We start from the raw sequence: 22,513 nt of genomic DNA, 5'->3' as shown, positions 1-22,513 counted from the left end.
CTAAGCATTGGATTGAAACAGTAAAAGCACACTGTTTACAGTGAAATAAGCCAGCATTTACAAACTCTTACTCCTGAAAACCTCCACGTCTCCCCAGGAAAGTCTCTCCTTTTCTGTGCAGGAAGGCCTTCACAAACCCACTGCTCGGCAGTTTGGCTGCTTACGCTTCTTGCATTCTGGTAATCTGCAAGGGAATTAGCATTGTTTCTTGGCCAGCTCTTGGATTTAAATCAATTCTCCATGGCAGGCTCTCGGCATTCATCTTGTAGGCTTGTGGGAATAGGTGAAAACAAACTGAACTAACTCATTTATCCTGAATATAATAGACCCCCCTCCTATTGTTCTGCTGGATGGTGTCAGAAACGACAAGAAATTTTGACTGAACACACAAAACGGTATGGTGTGCACAAGCACTCCCCTTCCCCATTTCCATAGTGCATCAGCATACATTTTCAATCAGTTGAAATCAATACAGATTATGTATTACAACCTCACTCAGAGTCGCACACATAAAACCCAACCAGCATGCAAAAGAGACAACATCAAGAATACATGGTAGAGCTGGTAATCTTGACAGAGAACTATTTTGGGGGAAGAGAGCTGGATGGTGAGGTAAATCAGGTTTCTGCAAACCCGCTTTTTCTTTATTTTTAAGAAACCAAAAACAGGTAATCCCCCTGGAGTTGCAAACTGCAGAACACAGAGCTCAGATTGCTGCCTAAAAAGACAACACGCAAAACATTTTAGAGGTTCTAGTTAGAAGAACCTTTGGGACAGGAAAATGAAGTTATTTACCTATTTTAAAGAAAATAAACCATTTTTCCCTTTTTGGAATCTGATACTCTTAAAAGACATAAAAAGAGATGAAGGTTCAGCTGTTTCTGGAGGAACTGATAACATCAGAAAGACATCAACAGGTAGTTTTGTGTACAATCAGGTAGTTTGCACACACATACACATGCTTTTATTTATATGTATGCATGCACACGGATAAATAACTACTGTAAGCTTTCTGAGCAGAGCACAATGTGATCCTGAGCCTGCCTACTGTCGCTATACTTACAACAATAAATACATACAAAAACCGACTACAGAAAAACGCAGGTATTCATTATGTGCAGATTGGAAGAGCAGCACTGCATTTGGAATAAATCAACACAGCTCAGGTAATTCCCTTGTATCGTTCAGCTGACAGCAGCCATCTAAAAATTCATTAACTCCAGCCAGTTTTGAGGAACATCCCCTGCAGTATCCACCACTGAATTTAATTAAGTGCAGATACATTATTGATTTACAGTCCAAATAATCACAGTCCCCAACAAGCTTTGAAAAATGTCACGTTTTTATGACTTCAACAAGGCTACTTCTTGCAGCGTCAGGTGAACAACTTCAGTTTTCTCCTTTTTTGCCTTTATGAAAATCTTGACATGACTTAATGGAGTGTGAAATAAGAGAGCTCCAGGGATGGGGCTGGAAGGGTGGTAAGCAGAGAAAAGAAGGCCGTGGAAGGATTATTTATGGGGTTTATTTAGCAGATGAAATTTTCCTTAGACAGGAAGAAACACTGCAGCTAAATACCTTGTTTTCATGGAAACTGTGCACAGGGAATAGAATTCATGAGGCTGAAGAAAATAAGAACAAGTGAAAAGAGGAGGATGATAAAGAAGCAGTCAGATGCTCACTATCTCCAGCTGCTGTTGCTTTACCTAGCTAATCACAGATCTGCCCAGTTTGAAACCAATTTTATTACCAAGTTATAGCATGCTATGTCATTGAGAAATGCATAGTGAGTAGATGAGATACCCAGCTGTACCTGCATACTAGCTAAGAAGCAAATGACTGCAGAGGAGATACCCAAATTTGCTCCTTTGTCCGAAGGGTACTGCCTTGTGCATTTTATGGAAAAGGGAAAAACTGAATAGCAAGCATGTGCTTAAGTCCCCATATGACATTCTGTCTTCAAATGCCAAGGATCATAGACTCTCCAGATAGAGCTGCACTGCAAATAAGGGATTTCACGTGACAAATCCAAGTACGCTCATGGGACACTAGGCAAGGATAGTAAGGAGAGAGCTGTGCTACAGCCAAACTCTCACTCCCACCTGCCTCACCTGATTTTCAATACGTCATTCATCAAACCCTGCAACAACCACTACAACCGAGATGGAAGGATTCCCTTGCCTATCAGAACAAAAAGCACTAAAAAAAGTGGTTCATTTTGAACTAATATCTTCCTCAGACCTCTGGTGCTGTGATTTAAATATCATAGCATGGAATATGAATGACAAAGATATCTGCAATCACTTCTTGATTTTCAGGGTTGCAATCATTTTCAGGGTTAAGCACATAAACCTCCACGATGAAAGCATTCATATGTCACCGAGATAGAGGAAGTACCCTCAGCACAAAGCAAAAAAAATGCTTCATAGAAGAGTAGGAAACGAGTATAAGTAAAGTCCAATTAAATATTTTCTTTATAATCACAACCTCAAGCTAATGCCTCAGTAGTTAAGTACAACTCATGCTTTATAACCGGGCATCCCTTAAGAGCTACACGCATCAGTTATCTGTGCTGATGCGTTTCCTCCATTGCTGATGTATGACTTCAGTACTTTCTTTTAGCATATATCCATTTTTTATTTCACCAACAGGCTGTGGACGTCTGAAGCTTGCAGCTTCACTGCAAGTCTGGTACATTTATTACACATTCTTATTTACGGTAGCCGTACCATGGTTATATTAGAACAACATCAGCGCTGCTAAGAGATAGGTGTCTTAGGGAGTTAAAAGGCACTGTATTTCTGCTGTAGCTCTTATTCTGACTGGTCAGCTGAGAAGTCCAGATGCCCAATGTTAGATCAACTGGGAGGGCAAACTATTTTCATATTTAATTTCATTTTCATTTCAAGCTGCAAAATGAAGACCTTTAAAGTATCTATTACTTTTATCAGTATTTGTTAAAGCACTAATGTAGCAAATCAGTCGGAATCCACGCAAAGAAAAATACCAAGGTGATAGGTGCTAGAAGAACACCAAGTATTTTTATTTTACAACAGCACGAAGAGACATTATCTGTGATCAGGACTGCACAGAACTAGGTCCTGTGCAACTATCTAGGGGGAGACAGTCTCTGCCTTGAAGAGTCCATCAGTAAAACTGCACTTGATAACTACCAGAAGAAAAACTTTCCATTTCACTCTTGGAGGTTTCATGTGAAAGGAGATTCACTGTTAAAGAACTGTTGAAAACACACTTTAAAAGAATGATTTAGTTTGAAAACTACTTATAGTTAACTGGATGGTTTGAATCCGTATCCCCCTGGAAGCAAGGTAAAAGCAGCAGTTAGTGGGACTGAACATCCAAGGCTGTGTGGTTTAATGATTAAGTTCACCTGGACTCAAGCTACTTGTGTTTTGCTCTGCCACGCAGACAGGACACAGACATCATATTTTCAATAAATCCCTGGGGAAAAAAGATATCTAAATGGACAATCCTCAGTTCTAAACATAGCTCTGGCTGGGAAACATGAGGGCTGGAAGATGGTGACAATTAAGCTTCAAGATCTCAATACCCTTCAGAAAATGGAAGTGTTTCCATTAAACACTATTAAAGGCTAAACCAAAATTACTGAGGTTTCTCTAAATAATTGAATATGATCCAATTTGATGGCCCAGGACTAAAGTAAAATGTTTAGCAGAGTGCTCTAAAAAGCATGAGATGTAATATTTCACTTCGGCAACTAAAAACATGTGCAGTTCAAAAACTTTGATTTCACATCACAGCTAATACTCGCTCTCTCCTTTTTTTTCCCCCCTCTCCTCTATAGCACACCACTCATTACTTTAAAGTAGCCATCTTTGGAGCACAACCAAAAGCTTTTAAATTTGTGTGAAAAAATATTTGACTCCCCCCAATTATGATAATCTCTGTTACTCTCTTTGGGCTAATGTGTTTATGAAGTGAGGTAGAACCTCTGTAAACTATTTTATAAGCATTATTCATCACTGAAAATGTTTCATTTGTTTTCCAAATAGGAGCAGTAATACAGGGAGGCTCATATTTTGTTTATGACACCTGCATTTCCATATCGGATTAACTGCATTTTTAAAAAAAAACATCAATGCCAAGGGTAGAAAGCCAAAAGAATTAAAATAATAAGATGTCTGGTTGGACAATGGTTATTTACATGTATTTCTACATAAGTTACATTTCTGTGAGCTAAGAAAGAAATGAGAGAGAGGAAACTGAATTCTTATTTTTTTTGTCAGATCCTAGGAGCACTGTGCTATTTAGAAGCATCAAGGCAATCACCTAAAAAACCCAAAGCATAAGGCATCTTTTCCTAATGGGGCTGATTTTCAGAGGAACTGGAAGGCTGTAACTCCAACTGAAATTGAGGGGAACAGCTTGTTGTGTGGACAGTCAGGACACTTCAAGTATGAGGTCCAGACTAGCTCCAAATCAACCTCCTGTTCCTTTCATCTCCTAACACTTTGTTGCCATACTTTAAATAGGAGGCAGAGAAAGGGCTTCTATCAAGGAACTTATTTCTCACCTTAAAAACAAAGGAGTTTCCCACATTGCCGCCTTCCACGATTTTACTGCAGGTCTGTGGATATTTGATATTCTTCCGATAGCTTTACCATCTTGAAGCATGCCATGGGTAAGAATCTCTGGATAAGAAATGTATTTAAGAAATACATTTCTATTCCTCAGTTGATTTTATTTTCCTGTCATGAACTTTAATCCAGTCCTGTAATTTAGGGCCATGAAGGAAAAGATTTCTGACTCATTAATTTTCATTGCTTGGGGCTGGCAATTGTGACATTTGGTGACTCTGATAATTGCTTGGATTTCAGGTCCTGAACGAGAAAAAACAGAACACAAGCTCCAGCATCATGCAGTCATTGGTTCCTAATTAGATCTTCTCTTTCAAACACAATTAACTTTGTGCAAAACGGGATAATAAGTCATCATAAGACCAATGAAGAAAACAGTCCCACAACTAACCACATTTTTGTGGTTAACCCTTATGTATGTTAGCAGCTTAGATTCCTAACCAGCACGACCAGGCACTCCTGCAACTCAGACATGCTGTCTGTCCCTGAAATACCCAGCTATCTGGTCTTGCGGAGTCACCAGCCATATTCACATTCACAGGTTTCCTGGTTTTCTACTGCCAGCTTTGACAGAGACATATCCAGGATTTCAGCTGAAGCTGTTTGATTGTATTTCTACAAATATTTCCAGACCCTGAAACTTAGGATCTTAACTGATCTCAGCCTAAGCATGTGGCTCCAGAAAATCCAGCCACACAACTGCTTTCCTGTTGTCTACCACCTCCAAAATGAACGGAGTACTCATCTGCTTTAGGAAGCTGTGACGACACCTAATTAAAGCTGGGAAGTAACTTAAATTGTTTGACAGAAAGTCCAATCTTAATAAGTGTTTTGCAGATTAACTGCAATCATGTTACATACTGAATTGGTTCTAAAATGTTAACAGGACCCAAGAACCATTCTGTTCCTCAGAATTTTCCAGTCCTTTCACTGTGAACAGATATTGACTGATACAGAGCTATTCCAACTAAAATTTCCCTCCACTTATTTTCCAAGAAGGAAGCATCTTACACTGACAGTTATCCAAGCCTAAGTGCACCAGGGCTGTAAGAAAGGAAACTGCAATGGATGGTTATGGGACTGCCACATTAGGTCTTCTCTTGAGTGCAGAATTAAAGCCTAAATCACAGCCACTTCAAAAGCACTTGTGTGCAACAGTTTTGTTCCACTTTGCTTCTGAGAACAATAAATGCTTGTGCAGTCCTGATGTACGCAGACACTTCAGGAGCTTGAAAGCAAAAGCACACAACATGAGATACACCCCAACAAGACAAACAGGGCATAAACAGTTCAAATATACTTATTGCACCAGGTCAGCAACTCCTTTGAATGAGATTAAAAAACGCCACACTCTTTAAAAAGTCTCTGAAATAAGCGTGACAGGACTTCCAGCCTCACATCCTCAAAAGCACCACACAGGCTGGTATCGCTGGCACCAAGTCCACAGAGTACGTGAGTACCCTGATGGGGAACACTGGCAGGCTGCATGTAATATGCACACAGGTTAAAACAGACAAAACAGCATGTTCTTATTGCTCTACCTGAAAAGGAATACAAATACAAGCTAAGGAGTATTTCACAGAAGCAGCCATTTTCATCCTCAGCCTGGAGTCCAGCTCTGAAGTAACACAATCTGTCCCCAGTCAAGATCATATTCTAGTCTCGTTGAACCGAAGGAAATGCAGGGAAGCTGAAGGAGCTACTTCACAACTTAGAGGAGCATATGAGAGAAACTATACTGAGAAGTAGTATGGTAATATTTACCTATCGCCTGGCACATCATGCCTATAGACCTGGAAGTCATCCACAAAGGAAAGGATGCACCCTGCAGAGTTGGCCAGGTGCACACACAGCACTGTACAGCTGCAGCATGGACCTCCTCACCCGTCCACCTCCTCACTCACCCTCCTCTACTACCGTGTCCAGCGACTACCAAAGGTTTCGCAAGCAGCTGCTTCCAGAGAAGGCTGGACTGGTGGTTGGGCAAGTCAGCACTCAGTTCATGTTCAGACAAGCGTCTGTTGACTTTGGGTCTGCAGATGTCAGCTGGAAGGGCTTAGGCCATCTCTCCAATGTGTTATTCACACAGAGAAAGAACACCGCTTCAAGGAGTGCTTACTAATGTGAATTCATTATATCACAAGCTCCCCCCGGTGCAGTGATGACAGCCGCCTTTTGTTTAAAGGGCTGCATACACGACTAAATGTAGTCACAGATAACGTATAAACACCTTCATTTAATATTCAGATCCAGCTCTGCAGTCAAACCATACTACCTTTCCCAATGCATTACTGGACAGATCATGAGATGGATTTTTTTTCTTTTTTTTAGATCTGTGATACTTAAACACAGCATTACCCAGAAAAAAACAGTAATTTTCATCAGTTAATAAGAGAAGAAAAGCAATATGCATAACGGAAATGGAAACAACAAAACCTGAGGTTAATGCAGCTCAATCAAGGGGACAGGCTGGTCTCCTAGGCTGAGCAAGCCGAGCTCTCTAGTCTCCTCTCACAGGAGAGGCTCTCTGTTCCTCTTCTCTGCACATCGAGTCTGGAATGGACCAGCACATGAAATTGTTGGTTCTGCAGCGAGCATTCTCAAGAAATCTATCAAGATAGAACGGTAACTTAACATTCAGAAATAGCAAATTTACTGTTTGGGTTTTAGAGGGGAAAAATGTTTCTGGTCTCTAAGTCTGGTCTAGATAAAACACAGCTTTAGAACAGATTCAGAAGGCAAAGATACTTAAATGACACTGAGGTAAGGAAAAAGAAATACTTCCAAATGCCTCTGAAGTGAAGGGCTGCAACAAAGACTGTGGGTAAATCAAATGATATTAATAACTGGAAATGGGAAGAAACAGCACAAGTCAGGTATCCGAAGTATACCAAAAAAGATACCCAAAGTATCAAGAAAACAAAAGGAAGATAGGAGTTTTGTTGTTTTCTTTGACGGAAGAACTTCAATGCCTTACAGAATTTGAGTTCAGTTTCTTTGCTTTCTAGTTTACAAGTGGTTAGGTCGCACTCGCATCAACATCTCAGTATTGGCAGGAATAGAGAATGCAATTCAGAGAGGCGCTTGGATCTACAGGTCTTCCCTTCCTTGACAGCAAAAAACTCAGTAGTACAATAAAGCCAGAGAAAGCTGCCTGAAACATCAAATCCAAACCCATGGCCTATAGCCGGTTGACTAGAGTTCAAGTTCAGACACTGGAGCAGATTCGCCCCGCCGCTGGCAGGCAGCCAGTTAACAAGACCAGGCGTCCTGAGAGAGCCGAGAAACACGCGATGCAGTTGCGAGGCTCTAGACCAAGTAAAAGCCTCTCGCTGCACTGCGCCGAACAGAGCTTCCCCTGTGCAACTCCTTCTCTATCATCACCTGGGCAAAAGAGAAGAAATTTGGCTGCCACAATAATATATATATATATAAAAATATGTTACACATAATGCCCATAACGCTCTAAGGAAGAATATCCCCACAGGGATGAAGGGCCTCTTTTTGAAGCCATCCAGCGGTATCACACCGATCGTTTTGGCTCTGAGGTTCACTAGACATGCACCAAGCACGGCTGCGAGGAATGTAACTGCTGCAGCTATCCCCCTTTCCTCCAGCATGAGGGGCTCCAAAGAAAAATCGACACCAGCCACTGACAAGGGGAGAAAGGAGCAGACAACGGTGATGCCCCTGCAATAAACCCACCCGTTTCCCAGCACAGCTCCTGTGCAAACCCAGACAGGTCTCCAGGGAGGTCTGGTGGCACAACTCCCAGGGACAGTGACGGAAACCCCCAACTCTCTCCTCTCCGTTCACAGCCCAAGGAGCAAGTGCAACACAAACCTGCCATCCTCAAAGGAGGTTTAAAGGAAGCCTCAAGCACAACATTAAATACCGTTTCTACAGCTCAAAATCAGAACTGGCCTTTGCATTTCAACCACCGAGGGATTCTGTACATTTTAATTAATGGGTTTAATTACTGGTAGCAGATTTATTATTCAGGCCAAAAAAAGCTTTTCGTGCAGTTCATCTCTTCCCTAATTCAAATAAAAATCTGATTGAAAAGCCAAGTTCTGCATGTTTGACAGTGCCCAAGTTACCATTTTTACTCATGTTTACTGCTAACCTTCCCCCAAAATGCAGTAACTACATTCACTTTGACAAGCAGGCATGCTGGATTTACATCTAAGCAATACACATTTTGATTCTGGCACACTCCAGCTCTCAATAATCCACCTGAAGTCTATGGCAATTATTTTACAGCGTAAGAATCCAGGATTATTTCATTTAACGCACTCAAAATACTTACTTCAAAGAGAACAAGCTACTGAGACTCATTTCAGACAATATAAAAATACCTTTAAATTATAAACCAGGCCAAGCACAGTCAACTCCTACGAACAATAATTTAATTACGAGTCAATTCAAAGTTCACATTTCCTTTAAAACAAACATGCAGTGAACGTTGAACATTCTGTACAATCCCAGTTTTTATTTGTCAGCATCCTTGCTACACTTAAGTAATAATTACACCAATCGGAACAATACACCGTTAACTTCACTGAGGGAGATATTGTCCAGACAAAGTTTGTTTTCAGAGTAGTTATCAATTTACCTTTAAAAACAAATGCAGAGTATATTTTTAATGTCTTAATTACTATTATTACAGGAGCAGTGTCCTTCTGGCAACATAACCCAATCATCAAGCATCAAGTATGCACCGTGTATATGGCTTGCTTTAAGTGTCTTTTCCAGGAGAAGGCTCCCCACACACTCCCTTTTCTTTTTCCTCCTCCAATGAATAATGCATACAAACGGAGCACGCAGTTTGAGCAATCAGGAGCAGTTATTACAGCTCTGCACACAGAGCAAACAAGTAAAACATGAAGTGCATTAAACAAATGTCCCGGTGACCCATGCTGTTGCAATGAACAGAGTCCGGCCACCCGTTCCACCATGGATGCAATAATTTGGATGAATGGCAGAGAAAGAAGATAAGTCTGCAGAAGCCTTTCCCAAAGTTTCTCTTTTCCGACGTTGCCAGAGGCATGCGAACCTTGCAAACTGGGCAAAAGCCCCTACCTGTGCCCTGCTGAAGGCACCAGCTCTGCAAAGTGTTCTTGGCTGCCCCAATTCCTCAGGGCTACCTTGCTGAGCATACAGCATAACAGAGCTCATCACACTTGCATTAAATGCATCCACTGGAAATGAGACAGCTCTTTGAAAAACATCAAAACGCTGGTTTCAAAGATGAGACTGAAAGTGTCTGAAGGGCTCTTTTTTTGTTGTTTTGGACAAGATAAAGAGTGTTATTAAGCACAGTCTGAATTGGCTTGGTACACACGGAGTAAAGATATCCTAATCTGGTACATTTCTAGGTCCTGTGAAACCTTCTGTACAATCTTTTTTTTTTTTAGATGAAAGGGGCAAAAAAGAAGAAATATTAGAAAGTGAGTTAATGAAAGATCTAGACTGGACACATGAAAGAGATCACTTGGAGAAAATCAGTCCTCTGAGATTCGTGACGTGAGCTACACACCCTTGAAGACAAAGAACAACATTTGGGTAACCATGTCTTGGATCTATTCATGAATAAGGCATGTTCCATTATGTTTGCTGTATGAAGCTGATTTAAACAGGTTTTTAATTCTTTGCTTATAGCAACATGTTACTGTCAGATCTAAAGCTGGGCAACCATGCAGAAAAAGGCTTAGAAAGGCTGCAGGTAGTTTTCGGACAAACACAGTAAGTGTAATGCATTGAACTGGAAAACTCTGCTTGTTGATCACTGGTAAATACACATTAGGTAACTGCAGAGGCAGACAGAAGAAAAGCTTCCCTTTTCTTCCCCCTTTCCCTCAGAAGTGTAAAAGCTGGGAAGGGCTAGTATTCCTGGCGAGAACACGACCAGCCATGAAAACTTCAGGGAAGCTGGTGAAAGGAAGGATGCAGGAGGAGAGCGACAGCGTTCTCCCTGGCCCGCAGAGACGGCACTCAGCTGAGCGAGCAAGGCACGGTCCCTACGTCATGCGATGTCAGCTACCGTTACCAAGGAAACGGCACCAGATAACCCAGGCTGAAAACATCCAGATCCAGTTTCTAACAGAAATGCCAGTCCACTGAAGATGCTATGAATATCCACGAAGCTTGTGTCATTTCATTATACTCTGACTGACAACACAGTACCAGTGAAATTCACTCAACAGCAACCTGTAGCCCAAAGAAATTTGGAATTTTTGTCCCAACATGGCACAGATTAGCCACACTGCACACAGTCCAAACTGAACCGCTACGGCTCTGAATGACAGAGCTAGACCTTTTATAAATCAGATAGGATGAAAGAGTAACTGGAATATAACTAGGTTATAAACTGGGTTGAGAACAAATACAAAAACATCTGCATTCTTTGCTTCCCCACAACGATGAAAATATCAGCACTGTTCTCCTTCTCTTAGATCACACAGGTGAAGACTATAGATTGTAAGCAGAATCACTGTGGTTACAAGAAGTCTCTCCCACTGGATGAGTAGAACTGACTGGCACAGAGGCATTATACTTCCAGGGGCCAGCAAGGGTGGCATGGAGCTGCCCCGGGTCCAGAGAATGGCATTTGCTTCAGAAGCTTGCAAAGGTGAGCTCACTGCTTCATACCGTATGCTCAACGTGTTAGACAGGTAGTGCTGAGACTGTGTCTCCTATCTTAAGACACATGTTTTCTGTGGTCTCATTAGGGTGACCTCGGGGCAGGAAAGGGGCCCTCCTACCCACTGGATGCCAACATATCTCCATAGAGTCAAATCCCATACAAGCTCCTCTAGATTTGTAAATGACCCTACACAACATGGGCTGCTCTTCTGTCCAAATGCACCCTATGGATTGAGTTCAGGACCATGGAGACCCATTTCAAGGGCTAGCCAGACTGTGAGGAAACCCATTCAGGCTCAACCCTGTGCAGTAACGTTACATGAAAAACTTCCTTCTGCTTAACCGATGATACACCTAAGCTCTGTTCAAAGATGCTGTAGTCCAGCATGGGGCTGAACAGTGAACGTGGAGTCTGCCATCTCAGCCCTGGAGTTTCTTGTGCTTACAAACCCCATGTACTGTAACAAAGAGGCACCGAAGAAGGGTGTGGGAAAAGTGGCACACACTATTTAATTGGCACCTTCAGCCACTTAGGGCCTAGGAGAGCTAGGAAATTTTCAGTTACTGATACAGACAGGCCCTGAAAATCAACTACCATGTATTTAAGAGACTTTTGCTAAACTCAGCCTTGCAGGAGAGTAAGTGATTCACAAGAATTCTATATTTATAACAAAGACTCACTGAAAATGACTCATGTACTGAGCCAATCTAATTCTAAATAGAAGGGAAAAACCTCTTGAAGAGGCACATGAAACTGGAGTGGAGGAGGGAAGCGAACTGCACACACAGGAAAGCCCCAGCCAGGAGCTGTTAGCCACATCTACTGGAAATGGCTTCTCCATTCAATTAGCTGAAGCGACAGCAGAACGTTCAGCTTCACCTACTTCTGCTTTAGAGTTAATTGAGTCCTACATGCAAAGCAGCTGCAGGTTGGAATACTTCCTTAGGATAGGTAGGATTGCTGGGCAACAATAAGGCAGCTCATGAAGAGTTATTAGTTCTTCAGACCCTACAGAATTCAGAACACAAGACCAACTGGGATCACAGCAGGAAGGAGGGAGAAATATTAAGAAGATTTTACAGTATCGCTAATTTTGGCCAAGCAGATTCTAACAGAAATAGCTGCCACCCCACTACCCCTTACATCAACACTGCAGTACATCTTACAGAATATAATTTCTAAGACAGAGAACAGACACACAAGACTAGGAGCTCTCCAGATCAAACAGGTAGCCCACAGCAAGGGCACAGGCTCAGCATTCCTTCACCTGCTCCTATCTTGGGATCATTTTCCTCAGTTACTTTTTCTCCTCTGCATAGTACAAATATACAGTAGATAAAAGGGGAATATTTAACATAACCACAACCTAAATGGAGGAAACTGCTACAGTCTATATTAATAGCAATAAAATATTAGCCAGAGAACATGGCCAGATCTTGCACTCCTGCACTGAATATGTAGGGATGAGTAAATTATCCTAAGCTATAAGTAAAAGATAACTTGGAAACAGCAAGCAGGCTAGCGTAAGATTAGCCTTGCATACATAATAACCACACACAGCAGAGCAAGTTGGAATTTCAGTGTTGCTACAGAAAAGGTTACTATTCTCAGACTTTGGCTTTCAGTAACATGCGTCAATACTTCTTTGTCTAAACAGTCCACTTATCTCCAAAGCCAACTTCCACTCTTCTTAACCTCTCCACTGCCATCAACACATAACTGGGTACGCTTGGCTGCAATGCTCCATTCTGTGAAATCCAGAAGTGTTTACATGATGGCTGTTCTCCAATCATTCTCAGCATCGCTCCCAGTTAAGTCTTCAATTTGAAGCACGAAAAGAAAGCAACCAAGAATTCACAGGCCAACATACATATTTACAATTGTACATAGCTTTAATTCTCAGCAGTATCTTGCTGCGATGTTTCTCCACACAAAGTCTGATGAATAGTGCTAATTTTTTATTGGCCCTAGTAAATTACGGGCTAGATTACAGAACTGTTGGACCAGCATTCAACAGTTCCTTCTCAGGCACTGAATGAAGCGGCCAAGTCTCCAAAGGAGTACTTGGTGTGAACTCTTAGGAGCTGACCTCTACTGAGAATCCAGCATTGGACTGTCCTTAATCCACCCACCCACACAGGGTCTGCTTCACTCCATCATCACAACACACACACATCAGTCTAAGTCTGCAGGGACCAGGCAAACCACCACCAAATTTTAGAATTTATTCAGACTTTGAGCGATTTCACAGAGTTCTGAAACACCAGCTGCCCTTGATATACATGATATTATCTCCAAAGAAATTTTATTTTCTTGCTAATTCTTGGTAATGCAACTTACAAAATACAGTCATGAGGAAAAGTCACCAACATAATGGCTCACTGATTATATTAAAAAATATACAAGAATGTCCACAATGTCAAAGCCTAAACCTCAATCTCTCAAATGCACCATTTATGTAATACAGCATTCAGCGCACAGCGGAGAGCAGAGAAGTATCATAAAGACCTGAAACATGCCAATTAGCCAGTGGCATGATGCTGGCTAGAAAAGTCACTGAGATTTCCATTGTTTCCCTTCGTTAAAAAAAGGCAACAGCTCTTCCAATGACTTTTTGGGCTGGATTCTGTCACCTATACTCAAAATGAGACACCTTATTCTTCAAATACATTGAGACAACTTACAGAACAAAGTACTTTCAGCTGGAAGGTAGCTGCCAGATTTTAACCCATGACTGTGAAAACTTCATTTTTTGGCAGTTATTCTCTGGGTTGTATCTTACCTCCAAATACATATTTTTTTAACCTACTAGTGCTTCCTAGTAAATCATCTTGTCATTTTGGCTTGGTACTTATTTTGGATAATGCCGTTTTAATAAGAGTTTCTTTCTTATTTGTAATGTACACACGGATGTAGCAAATGTAAAGAAAGGTGACATGGGCCTGAACTCCATGGTTTCTAATATTAAATCCCTGCATTTACCTTCAACAGCAGAGAAAATACATTTCTACAGGAAAAGCAAGATTATGCAGTGTTAGCTCTTTTGTGTGTCATTTACCACATAAGGCGATGATGTGACTGCTGTCTTCATGTACAAATTTCCGGGTGACAGCTTCTTCCATGATCTGCTTTACCTAGAATAAATAAAAAAAGTGATTGTAAGATCCCAACACAAACCAGCACAGCACTTGGGAGTTTCAGTTTCAGCCTTTGCTTGCCCTTTCCCCATCACCAAAAGACTTAACAACTCACGCAAGTTACTCTTCGCAGGGAAGGAAGCATAAAAGCATTTAAGAAGGGAAAGGAAGGACAAATCCGAGCAGCTCTTCATGGGATGAGGGAACCTCTTGCAGAACAAGGACAGGTCTATTTGGGGCATGCCCCTATAAAAGGATGAATTGTTTCAGAGTGCCCTCTGGAGAACTTCTTTGCAGAAGTTCCAAAGGGCTGTGCAAAACTTTTTATATAATTCATCCTTGGCCTTCCTGCGTATAGTTACTTCTGCTCGTGAAACAAGATTATGTATTGCCATGTGCTCTTTCCAGTTGTAGCATTCTGCTCTTCCTCAAGCACAAAGAATCCCTGAGCTACACAGGCATACATCCCAAGAGATGTTTACAGCAACCTTTCTCCCGTTTGGGGACTTACATACCACAGTAATTACAAATGATGCTCTCAAAGCTCTGCTGCACCAGACACTGTGCAAAAGCAATATAGTACCTACAGAGAAGACAGTGCCTTCAGCTTTTGCTTCTAGACACAATTTAACGATTACAGCAAATACAAGTACATTTATCATACTTCTTACTGATTTAAAACAAAGTTCCTCTCCAGTTTCAAGGCTGATGTGTCAAGCTCCAGAGGGAATTCATTGCAGATTACTGACTTTCAAAAATTAAGGAAGAAAACACACAGATCTTACAGTTAGGCTCTTGAAGAGAAGCTGCAGTTACCCTCCATTCATCTGCTAGCTTATTCCTCCCCCAATGGCTTCCTTTGCCTGATACCAGACAAAACCTATTTGCCTCAACCAACTCATTTATCAGACACTCATTCCTTCCTGGCCACGGAGCACTTGCTTTTCCAGATACAAATCCACAATCATTTTTGGCTTCTCTTATTTGTGAGCTATAACTATGGGACTAGGACACTCTGCCTAAACAAATGCCACATCACTTTGAATATATGAAAGTAAGTGCTACTGTGGCAGAAGATTTAACAAGATACTCTCTTCTTCCAATATTTTTTTTTTTTAACTTGAAAACAATTTTTACAGCAGTCCTGGAATCCAACAAATAGTGAATTACCTGGCAGGTAATCACTGTGTGGGCTACTCTTTACCAACATGCCCAGCTGCATGGCCTGTGTACCAATTCAGTCTGACCTGAATGCCAGTGCAAGTTGTACAGCAATGATCACTGCTAGCCTGCCGCAGGGGCTAGGTCTGCGTACCTAGGAGACCTCGATCCATACTTTTCAGTAGAGCTGGCAACTGTGCCCTCAGCTCTCATTAGGCTGCATCTGGTACTTGAGATAACCAGTTTAAAGCTAACCGGGTTACCGCTGCTTTGTAGCGTTGACAGGTCCAAAGGTTTTAAGCCTTCCCACTCAGCGCTGGAACCAGGAGAAGCTGCAGGTGCAATGCTTGATCAACAGCTGGGCTCTGTACTCACACTGCTGGGACGATGAGGTGGCAGCTCAGTGCCTTCTCCAGTTTGGAGGGCTTCCTCCTCCGGTAAGATCATTTGCAAAGCCAATTCTGGGTGCTGTAATCAAGCATGCCTTCCCCCGGCTAATCATCTTGAGGCCTCCATGCCCACTTCTACACCCCCACCCCAGCTGGCAGCAGTCTGCGGCTCCAGCTCTGGCACTTGCTGCATGAGCCTTTCAACACATGGCATTCTCCTCGCCCCAAATTCTGGATCAAGTTGATCCTACAGAATTTGGACTTCTTATCAAACAGCAGCCCTCTGGGTTGCAAAGAAAAACATGGGGGGCGGGGGGAAGCAAACATGTAAGAGGCTTTGAAAGTAGAATATGTTTTATACCTGAGGACTTCAAAGCGAGTCTTTTGCACTTTACAAAACCTGGCTCACTGTTCCCATACTGAGGCTTGACAATATAAACTCCTAACAGGGCAATTTGTTTCTTTCCTGTGGCATTTCTGACAGGGCTATAAGAACTTTGGACCTTACAGTAAAGCAGTGGGAGGTGGAGGAGCGAGAGGATATCAAGAAAGAAGCAAAGGTGTGAGAAGGTCTCATGGATGGGAACTCACACAGGAAGCATCCGGATAATCCCGTTTATCCAGCAATCCCCTTCTCACATTTTTATTTGCATCACTGTTGATTTACAAGCTTGATGTCTGTTTGTCTTGGCAGGAACCCAACAAAACTTGTTCCAAACCTCACCCAGAGGTTTGAAATCATCTAGATAATAGTGCCTAGGCAGACCACAGCTCAGCAAAGGGAAGGGGACTGGACAGCTGCGCAGCTCTGCCTGTTTAAATTCCAGCTCAGACCCTGACCTGCCTTTTCACACGTGGGAGGCAGCATGTTCCGTCAAACACAGCTTGCAGTGGAAGTACAGAGACAGTGCCATCCACTGCCTCCAAGCCAATTCATCTCTGTGCCTCAGCCGACCCATCTGTGAAAGGACAATAACCCAGCCTTTGCAAGCTGTTCTGATTTCACTGGATGAAAACTACATTTAATCTACCAATGAAAGGCCTGATTTACTAAAGGGAGGAAATATGTCTGAGCACCACTAGCGTTAAGGTGGACAGAAGAGGAAGCATGAGAGAGCGGCACCAGGGTAAGTCATCCACTCTTGACTCAAGTTCACAGACATGAATTCAGGCACCACTCAGGACTGCAGACTCTGATTTCAGTCTCAGCTCCCCAGAGAACAGTAACTGGAATTGAATTCCTGACGACAGGGAGGAAGAAGAGTCATTTACCAGGAACAAGAGCTCTGGAGCTCAGAGGCCAATTCCCCACTGTCACACATTTCCCAGGCGTACCCCAATCATTACTCTTTATTAGCTCAGTACATTATTTAGATCCCAGTCTGTAGCCCAGGAACAAAAAATTTAAAGTGTATAAAAAATTAGAAAGAAAAAGGTTTCAGATGCAATAATCAACCCTACTTTTATACAGCAGCACCATATGGTCAGCCTATCAGCAGAGTTTGAATCAAGGACCTCCAGAACAAAGCAGGAGAGGCCAGGCAAGCAATCAGTGTCTGTTCCCAACTGCCACCGAATACAGAGCAACCTCTGCATATTTTCTGGAGAGTTAATGAATGTTATTAGAAAACATTTTCAGGGCACAGACAGTAGATGTGAAGATTCAAAAGCTGGAATGCACTGTTCTTCAATCCCACGTCATTCCTCACTGCCACATAATTCAGGGATGCTCCAGGCAAGGAGCTAAATCAAATGCTTCTGATCAAACGGAACACAAGCCTTTTTATTCCACCCCACTCCCCCCCATGCAATTTTGTGCAGCTCTCTTTGTAGGGAATTATGCTGTTGTGTCTCTGTGTTCTGGGGAGGCACTTGTCAATGAAGCTTTCTGAGCCTAAGTCTACACAGACACCCACTTGCAGATGCTAGTGGACCTGACCAAATTGCAAATTAATCTCATTAAAAGAAACACCAACAGCCCTCCCCACCACATTCACCTATCGCTGTGGTTTAACCCGGCAGGCAGCTAAACCAGGACACCCATCCACCTGCACAGGTAAAGAAATCTATTCAGCCTACTGAACTGCCGTTTGCTGCAAGGGATGGAGGGCTGCCTCCTCCAGCTGGAGCCAGGGCTGCCTGGAGAGAAACCTGCTCAGGTGGGAAGGAGGCGACAGAGGTTCGGCTGAGGTGTGACACAGGCTCCCTCCACTGCCTTGGAAACATCCCTCCTGTTCTCCGTGCCTCCTTTGTGAGACCAATACAGGATCTACTCATCTTAACCAGGCTGTTCATTTACACCTGCCAGCTGGCACAAGCACACAGAGAAGCGGCAAGCGCATCGACTTCTGTGCATTTCAGTCTCTCCATCCGTGAACCACCAGTAGCACTGCCTCAAGGGAACCACAGCGAGCTTTAACAGGCCTCGGTGACAGGCTCAGAAGACATTCTGCTCTCCCTGGAAAAGGTAAGAGGCTCCGTGTGCACCAAGTTTACCAACCATCGGAGAGCAAAGATGGGAAAGCTCTGTCTACCTAAGTAAAGATCTTGGCATTTGAGGAGCAAAGAATATCCTGGTGGTAGCATTATCCAGGTAAAGCAAAGCAAGCTCCTTGAATAAAAGTTGATACGCATTTGCGCAATATTATAATAGATCGCTGCTCTGACTTTCTTCTACATCCAACAATGGCCAAAACTGTCAGAAGCAGTCAAACACCAAACATGGGTCATAATATATGGATTATTTACTAAGTTTCACCAAAGAAAAACACAAGAGAAATGCCTTTATGTTTAATGTTCCAATTTTCATTATAAGGAAGCTTTAAAAATGGAAATAAATTCCCAATTTTGCAGCAACCTGCTGGTATAAGAGACCAAGAAAATGAAGACTACCAAGACACGACATGCACTATGTACCAATTTATTCACAAGCACAGGGCTGGAAGAGACCCACAGGTGTTCGCTTTTCCATCCCTCTGTTGAGTTCCTGGTCCGCTCCAATGAGCGCAGACAGTTAGGACTTGCCTTACAGCAATTTTACTGAACTGTCACAATGATGGATTTCTGACCAGGGCTGACCCAGCACATCTCAACATATCTGCAACCTTCAGGGTTAGGAACGACCTTTCAAACCAGCACCACTCTTTCAGAATACAGGTTGCAGCGCTTTCCCCAACCATGCACCATGATGGGACACTGGAGAAGCACCATGAAGGACAATGCAGCGTTGGAGGCAAAGAACAGTGCTCATAAAATACTGGAATAACCAGGACCACAGTTACAACCCACAGCATTTTCTCCTCAAAGGAGGAAACCTTACGGCCAGCCACCGTGCCTTCTTTAGCTTGTGTAGTTACTATTCATCTCATTCATTGATCGCTCCTGCTGCACTGACTGACTGTTACTCTTGATGCAGAATTGGGTGGTGTAAATACAAGCTGTTAAATAAGTACTGTATTTCTGCTCAGAAGTGGTTGCATTTTAGTTTTAAGATGAGCAATTGCGTTTCTGAAGTGCTCTGAAATTTTTCAGGGTGAGACTGCTAAGGTTATTGTTATCCTGTTTGTTACAGCTAGAAAGAGTGCTGTATTTAAATCCAGAAATGGCAAAATACCCCTCCATTTCAGTAGGCAGAAGAAAATGGCCAGAGAAAAGCCTGTTTTATGAGTCTACTTGTCACCACAGATTTTCCTGCAGAGAGAGATAAGTGTTTGAAACGTGAACTTATAAGCAGCCTCAGCATGAATCCCGGTAGAGTTAAATTTTCAAAACACATTACATATCCTCCTTTCTATTAGAGCCAACAAAATACATTCTTTACCAGTGGGAATTGAAAGTCCATCTGAGAAAAAGTAAACAACATTAAGTTCTCCCAAAGGAAAAAAGCAAAAGTTTTTGCTGAGAGGGAGAGAAAATAAAATAAAAAATCACTTTGCATCAAGTGACTTTAGAGACAACCATTTTATATTTTGCAAAGACAACAGAATTTTAATAGGTTTGGTATAAACAACATACAGAAAGAATATGCTTACTCTGAACTCCATTAGATATTGAGGTTACGTGAAAATAATTCAGTGGGAGGAAGAGCCTGAGTTTAAAGAACGAGGGAAGGGAATGATTGCTTTGAGAATGGACACAGACTAGTCAAGTTTGCAAAACAAGACCACCAACACACAACATGCATGCAGGTGTAAGTGGCTGTGTGAAAAGTCACACAGAATAAAAAATGAGGTTGAAAATTCTACTGGAAAAAGTTAATTACTGTCATTAAGGGCAGCATAATCCGGTGGTTGGTATACTAGTGGTTTGCATTCAATTCCTGGCTCCACTGATTGATTGTTTAGAAGAAAAATAAAATCTCAATCTCAGTGTCTCGGACTGCCTCCTGATACCATTTGTCTGAATGCGAGCGGAACAGACAGGGTCCCTACTACACGTCTGTGCAGTGCACAGGCAAGAGGTGTTACCTTAACAGGCATACAATCACCACAAAGCTCTCATGACTATTTTAGGATAGAAAGCTCTGGGCAACCCCCAAAAAGCCAAGCCTATATAAATCCTCTAAAAGAGCATTTAGAGAAGAAAAAAAACAGATCAAAGACAAAACAAAAATACAGATGACATAGAAGGTACAAGTAACACTTTCAAGCATTATTCAAGTAATTTAAAAGCTAGAGTCCAATTAAAAACATTTTAGAGACTTTAAAAACAAATTAGCCTCAGACTTTTTTAATTATATACCACTTGTTCTCCTCAGCTCGAGCTGGCTTGGATCATGAAAATCCATTTCACTTTCAATCTCATACATTAGCACAAGATTGCAATGTTCAGAGTTGGAAAACATTTCTCGAATTTATTTATATATTTAAACATTAGCACAGGAGAGCAAGTGCACACGCTTCTAAATCAAACCTTTTACCATCTTGGCTCAAAGGTCCTAGTTTAAGCTAAAATTCTAAATGAAGTGGCAGGTTGGTGGCTGCATTAAGCTGCAGCATTTAACATGTGAGCGAGCAATAGGTAACACCTGCTCAGCGCCCTGCAGCCAGGTGCTGGCTGGGTCATTCTAGGACATTCCTACTATTTTGCGTACAGATCGTTCTTTACATGTCTAACCCTACTCTACCACTCCCAGTCAACCTACACTGACTGAAATACCTGATATTTTCTGGTTTCAACACTAACAAGTATTAGGACACCAGATTCAGGCTCAGGAACCTTGGCTGTAGCAACAACTTTTCACTTGAGCTTTAATGAATCTTGCTCTCCTATGACTTCTAATTTTCCCAGCTGTGGACTTGGGGAGGGGAAGGACCAGGTGGATAGTTAGCATTTTAAAAATACTTTCTATTGCTGTGATGGATAAGCTTTACATCTTCATATAGCTCCTGTGTAAGAACAGGCAGCTACACACAGCTGTTACACAGTCAATACCACAAAAACACAGAATATGGTACCGGGCTGTAGTGGAGAGAGGTGGCCGCTTGCTATGCTGCCACTTCCACCTGGAGCGTGTTCGCAAAGGTGCTCTTAGACCAAGGCATGCTTACACCTCCAGGCACCCCCTTCCCAGAGCACCTCGGCAGGGACCCCAAAAAGCATCCTGTTGGAGCGGGTCTCGGCACGAACCTTGCTCTGTGGTAAGCAGCCACTCCACCCAAGCGCAAAGCACAGTAGGAGCTCTGTCCCGCTGAGCGCATCCTACCAGGTAACAGCATCGTTCTTTGCGAAGACTGAAGCACTACCAGTCCAAACGCAAGCGTGATCGAATGCCACCGTCCCCGTTCAGGCACGGGGTGTTCGGTAATTTATCCGCCAATGGATCTCAGATTGCCCCAGCACGTAAATGTCACACAGCTGTTTGTAAGAACAACCACCCAAATTAACCCAGCCTTCCTTCCCACCCCCCCCAGCACACTTCATAAAGCACAGGTATTAACACCACAGGAGCAGACACTTCTGCCAGGGCTCCGGCACTTGGGAGCCAATTCAATTCATCCAAGGGTATCTTAGGACTAGTTTTCTTATCACTGATTTTCCCCCTTTCTCCTCTAAAACTCACAGCTAAGGAAAAGTTAGTAAAGAACTAGTAATAAGGGAAACATAACCCCAGGGAAAGGGAGCTGGGAGCATTTGCTCATTACAGACCCCTGCCTCAGCAGATGAACACAACCATCACCTGCTGCAGGGGTAGGAAAGAGCAAGCCCAGAGAGCAGCATCCCTCCTCCCCAGGTTTCACTTTGGAAAAACCCAGCAAAGCCACCGACGTGTTTCTGGAGCAGCATTACAACGTCAACTTCAACAGCTTGGCTAAGTAGCGCCTTTATTCATTTTCCAATCACGGGAGGTCACATATTCCACAGCAGCAGCACAGAAAGGGTTAAACAGTTGCAGCCGAACAAATCCTCCACTCCCCATTCATCGCCTCCTGAAGGGAAACTGGGTTTTAATTCAATCTGGCCAAAGCTTCGTTTTATTTACTCTAGGCAAACTCTTAACTACCGGCCCCGCTGCAAGAGAGATTAAACAAATCCATCACGCGAAAGGTTCAACCTTTCCTT

At 42.6% G+C, this 22,513-nt stretch overlaps 1 protein-coding gene across 1 annotated transcript in view; it reads right to left on the bottom strand.

Annotated features, from left to right (window-relative positions):
* Positions 1-14,393, bottom strand: part of SGSM2 (small G protein signaling modulator 2) — a 55,556-nt gene extending 41,163 nt beyond the window's left edge. The window contains exon 1 of the mRNA XM_019471790.1: positions 14,324-14,393. Within this exon, the coding sequence (XP_019327335.1) occupies positions 14,324-14,387 (64 nt within the window). The 5' untranslated portion in view covers positions 14,388-14,393. The remainder of the gene's footprint in view (positions 1-14,323) is intronic.
* Between the last annotated feature and the right edge of the window lie 8,120 nt (positions 14,394-22,513).

This window comes from Aptenodytes forsteri, unplaced genomic scaffold, assembly GCF_000699145.1.
Source record: "Aptenodytes forsteri isolate BGI_AS27 unplaced genomic scaffold, ASM69914v1 Scaffold66, whole genome shotgun sequence".
Lineage (NCBI taxonomy): Eukaryota > Metazoa > Chordata > Aves > Sphenisciformes > Spheniscidae > Aptenodytes > Aptenodytes forsteri.
Note: the sequence above shows the minus strand (reverse complement) of the source record. Positions and strands in the feature narration are given on the sequence as shown.